This window comes from Cajanus cajan, chromosome 3 (genome assembly GCF_000230855.2).
Source record: "Cajanus cajan strain Asha chromosome 3, NIPB_CcT2T_4, whole genome shotgun sequence".
In the NCBI taxonomy this organism is placed as follows: domain Eukaryota; kingdom Viridiplantae; phylum Streptophyta; class Magnoliopsida; order Fabales; family Fabaceae; genus Cajanus; species Cajanus cajan.
This window is the reverse complement of record NC_138519.1, coordinates 893,343-898,471: the sequence shown is the minus strand read 5'-3', so window position 1 is coordinate 898,471 and position 5,129 is coordinate 893,343. Positions and strand designations below refer to the sequence as shown.

The 5,129-nt window shown below is 35.4% G+C and overlaps 1 protein-coding gene across 1 annotated transcript; it reads left to right on the top strand.

Annotated features, from left to right (window-relative positions):
- Positions 1-220: 220 nt before the first annotated feature.
- On the top strand, positions 221-2,227 carry LOC109794745 (putative pentatricopeptide repeat-containing protein At5g40405). The gene has a single exon (XM_020354185.3). It carries the CDS (start codon positions 304-306, stop codon positions 2,140-2,142), a length of 1,839 nt encoding a protein of 612 aa, XP_020209774.3. The 5' UTR covers positions 221-303; the 3' UTR covers positions 2,143-2,227.
- Positions 2,228-5,129: the final 2,902 nt, after the last annotated feature.

The window sequence follows — 5,129 nt, the reverse complement described above, 5'->3', positions numbered from 1 at the left end:
TATTGCCTTCCTTAACCATTTGCAACTTTACACAACAGTATTTCCATAGATGTAGTTATTAAATTAGGTTCTCTATATCATTAGATCTGAATATTTTGAAAATCTTAATTAAATTTTAAACTAAATATTATAATTTTTGTAATTAGATTTCAAATAATTTACGGCCATTTAAAACTGTAGAAAAATTATATAATATTTATACACAAAATTAATATAAATTAAATATATATAACATAGCGGTTCATGTGATTTAACGGGTAACTCAGTGTTGCAAGTTGTAACCTTGTGATGTAGCTGAACAGCATGAAGTGTTTGAAAAGGATCGCAAAGCACCCAAGCATTTCACTGGTAAATCCATGCAGCACGTTGAAGGAGGTGAAGCAAATACACGCTCAGTTGGTGGTTAAGGGCAGCCTCAACCACCCCCACTTCCACGGCCAATTCGTCGCCACCGTGGCACTCAGCAACGCCACCAATCTCAACTACGCCACCCACGTCCTCCACCACCACACCGACCACCCCACCCTCTTCGCCCTCAACTCCATCATCAGAGCCTTCTCCAAGAGCCCCACACCCTTCAAAAGCTTCCACTTTTACACCCACATTCTCCACAACCTCTCCCCAGACAACTACACCTTCACCTTCCTCCTCCGCACGTGCGCACATCTTCACGCACACGTCACAGGTTTGACTGTTCACGGAGCTCTCGTAAAGTACGGGTTTGAGCGCGACCCGCACGTGCAAACCGGGTTGGTTTTCATGTATGCGGAATTGGGTTGTCTCAGTTCGTGCTGTAGTGTGTTTGATGGGGTTGTCGAGCCGGACTTGGTTTCTCGAACCGCCATGTTTCATGCTTGTGCCAAGTGTGGTGATGTTGACTTGGCACGTAAGATGTTTGATGAAATGCCTCTGAGAGATCACGTTGCGTGGAATGCGATGATTGCGGGGTACGCGCAGTGTGGGAGGTCGAGGGAGGCTTTGGAAATGTTCCAATTGATGCAGATGGAGGGTGTGAAACTTAATGAGGTGTCCATGGTTTTGGTTTTGTCTGCTTGCACTCACATGGGTGCGTTGGATCATGGAAGATGGGTTCATGCGTATGTGGAGAGGTACAAGGTTAGGATGACGGTGACACTGGGCACTGCGCTCGTTGACATGTATGCGAAATGTGGGAACATTCATAGGGCGATGGAAGTTTTTTGGGGGATGGAGGAAAGGAATGTTTACACTTGGAGTAGTGCCATTGGTGGGTTGGCCATGAATGGTCTTGGTGAGGAGAGTGTAAATCTTTTTCATGCTATGAAACAAGAGGGAGTTGAACCAAATGGAGTCACCTTCATTTCTGTCTTGAAAGGGTGTAGTGTGGTTGGGTTGGTGGAGGAAGGCCAAAAGCATTTTGACTCAATGAGGAATGATTATGGGATTGACCCTAAACTTGAGCATTATGGCTTGATGGTTGATATGTATGGGAGAGCTGGGCGACTTGAGGAAGCTTTAGACTTCATCAATGGCATGCCTATGAAGCCTCATGTTGGTGCATGGAGTGCTTTGCTTCATGCTTGTAGAGTTTATAAAAACAGGGAACTGGGTGAGCTTGCACTGAGAAAGATAGTGGAACTAGAAGACAAGAATGATGGTGCGTATGTCCTTTTATCAAATATTTATGCTGATTATAAGAATTGGGAAAGGGTTAGTAGTTTGAGGCAGACCATGAAGGCTAAGGGTGTGAAGAAGCTCCCTGGTTGTAGTGTAATAGAAGTTGATGGTCAAGTTCATGAGTTCATTGTTGGGGACAACTCTCACCCAAGATATGGCGAGATTGAATTAAAGTTGGAAGAGATCTCTAGGTGTCTTAGACTAGCAGGGTATGTGGCTAACACTAACCCTGTACTTTTTGATATAGAAGAAGAGGAGAAGGAGGATGCTTTGAGTAAACACAGTGAGAAGTTAGCCATTGCCTTTGGGTTGATTACTTTAAAAGGTGTTCCCATTAGGGTTGTTATGAACCTGAGGATTTGCTGGGATTGCCATAATGTAGCAAAAATGATATCCAAGATTTTTAAGAGGGAAATTATTGTCAGAGACAGAAACAGGTTTCACCATTTTAAGGACGGTGAATGCTCTTGTAAAGACTATTGGTAAAAGAATCAGCATTAACCATGCGTGATTTTGTTTCTCAAACTTGTTACATTTTCCCGTATTTGTGAAGAATTTACACACCTTTTGCTATCTTTTACATTTTGCTATCCTCCCAGCCGATAAGGAGGAGCTAAAATGAAGCCCCTTCCAACAAGGATGAAGAATATTAGGATCTAATTACTCAACCTCAGGCTTAAGGAATCTGAGTTCCCTCTTTCTCAAAACAAAACACTTTGGCTTCTATCTTTTATTTTGACTTGGTAATTTATCAATTAATTATTTACCCATGGGCCATAGATCAAAGATATTGATTGACTTAACTCATTGAAAGAGTGTATTCTATGCTTCACCTTAGTCAACATGGCTCAAGAGAATTGAAGCCCACGCAACAACCCATGATTTCTATATGGAGTAAATTATAAATGCTCTCCCTGCCAAATAAACCTTTTAAAAGCGCCCCTGATTGGTCTCTTACCAAGCCATTAACAACAACTTGTCCAGTTGCACTCGAGGCCGGCCCAACATAATAAAGCTAGTAAAGTTCTTACTTTAGCCCTCTAAAAAGAAAACATTAACATCAATACTTATATAATGTTTTTTGTAAGGTCCATATTGTTTTAGTATTATTTATACTTAAAAAATAATGACTTATTAATTTAAATTAATAAATATATCTATAAATTGATTATATTAAAGGCCCATCTCTTAAATACATCTATTTCCACCAAAATTTTTATTATCTAAATATATTAATTCTTTTTAAAAATAATTCTCACCAAAATCAGTCCAAAATTCACTCTTTGTATTTTTCGTTCTGATCACTCATTTCAACTCAACATCCTTCTCTTTCACTATTGACGTTCGACGCGTTCAGTATTGATGCATCCTGTTTTTATTTATTTATTTTTTTTTATTTTGTTACAATCTTTGTTCATCATTTTTTAAGAAGGCAAAAATTATATCTCAAGTCTTAAGGTTACATTTTTTTCTTTTATTTTTCTTGTCGTATTTATTGTTGTGCGGTGTTTGCAAAACTCACTAAAATGATTATTTTATTTATTTATTTATTTATTTATTTTTATAGTTTTTCTTTATCTTGCAGTGTTTAAAACACCTTATTGTGAAATTGTCCTTGTGCCTTCTTTTGATTCTAATGTGGGTATGTTTCTTTTATCAATTATATTTTTTAATTTTTAATATTTTGTTTGTATTTATGCATTTTTTTAAATTTTTTTCTTTATTTTAATCGTCTTGTTTCTGTTGATTTTAATTGTTCTTGCCTTCTCGATACATAATATAGGAAGTTAGTGGCATTTTAAAAAGGTTTTACTTTAATATTTACTTTAGGCTTAAAAATATGTTAACATTTATGTTTAGTGCAAGCTTGGTAGAAAGAATTTTACTTTCCATGTCCAACAATATGATTCTAAGAAATGCAAATATCATGAATTATGATTTATATGAATAAATATAATTTGTTTGATTGATTATAAATATTTTTTAGAGTATGTGTAAATTGAAAATTAAAAGTCCTTTTTACTGTATGAAATTAATAACTAAAGGTAATGTAACATTTTTACTGCAATAACTTTTCTCTTAATTCGAGAATGTTAAATTCTCATAGGAATAATATTGTATGAAATAAAAAAAAAATTCTTGAGAAACAACATTTCTTATGATATTCTTTTTAAAAATAATAGACCATGGATGAAAAATTAGCCTTTTCAACTTCATATTAATGGGCGACTAAAAATTTTCTATACCAAACTTCATATCACATTCTACTTGTTTTAGATTAATTATGTTAGCTCATTCTTCTTTTTCTGAGTACACCTATCCTAAGGAACAGATTTTGGTGTGATAATGATCACGCACTCATACATGTGTTATACTTATTTATGATTATCGTACTTAATATTGTTTTTCTTAACCATAGTATTAATACAAAATATTTATGGTAAAAAATAACGACAATTCTCAGTCAAGGATCGTAAATACATACAAGGTAAGTATTCTTTTTCAACATATTCTATTCCATATCCAAAGTTAAGATTCAAACTTTAGATATTTTGGTTAAGAGACACAAGTCGCTGTTATTCGTACCAATTAATGTTGTTACACTTAATGTTGCTGCTGGTGCATGCAAGAAATGAGTATTTCATTTAAGGTTGTTATGAGTGAAGTAAGGAAAATGTAGGTTGCTGGGATAAGATCTTGAGGATAGCTAGGCAGGCACGTGATTTCACAAGGGACCTAGATTAGTGCAAATCTTGTATCACGGAAGCAATATTTACCCTTATATGTCAATTCCGACGGTGCCACTATTTTGCTCTAGATAATTTAGTACTACTGTAACCCAAATTGTTTTAACCATATGTCACCCTTTTACCTTGTGGGTGACTATTGTTGTTTTATCATTGGTAAAGAAAACAATTAACTGATCATCCAAGTTGTTAGGAATCTGCAGAGTTAAGTTTGTATACATTGTATGATTGTTATTGCATTATCTATGTGTGCTTGTCCATGAAATGCAGATTCTTGATGTATGAAATTCATACATTGAATTGATTTGATATTTAATTCATGTGTAACATAGTTTACTCTTGCTTATTTGTCTATGTTCACTTAAGTGTGATGATCGCGACATTCGTGTATACAAGAGTAGATGTCAAGATCATCTCAACATTGATCTAGTGTACTCTCCACCTTAAATTTCTTGACAATAGAATTCGTTGCGATCGAACGTGTGGTTTTTGTGGCTTACTTTCGAGAGTAATTATACATATAAGGGAGGTCATTGCTACATATGTGTTGGATACCGGCCATGTCTCCTCTTAATTTTTTCGACTCATATGGCTCTAAAGTTTTGACTCTTAGTGACAAAAATGTGGACAACATTTCTTTGTACTCCAAAAAGTGTAACGACTAGATAATTAAGTCTTACACCGACAAAATTATTTCTAACCATATAAACATCTTTTATGGAACAG

Coding starts and splice junctions, on each gene's coding strand:
- LOC109794745 (XM_020354185.3), top strand. CDS start 304: ATGAAGTGTTTGAAAAGGATCGCAAAGCACCCAAGCATTTCACTGGTA.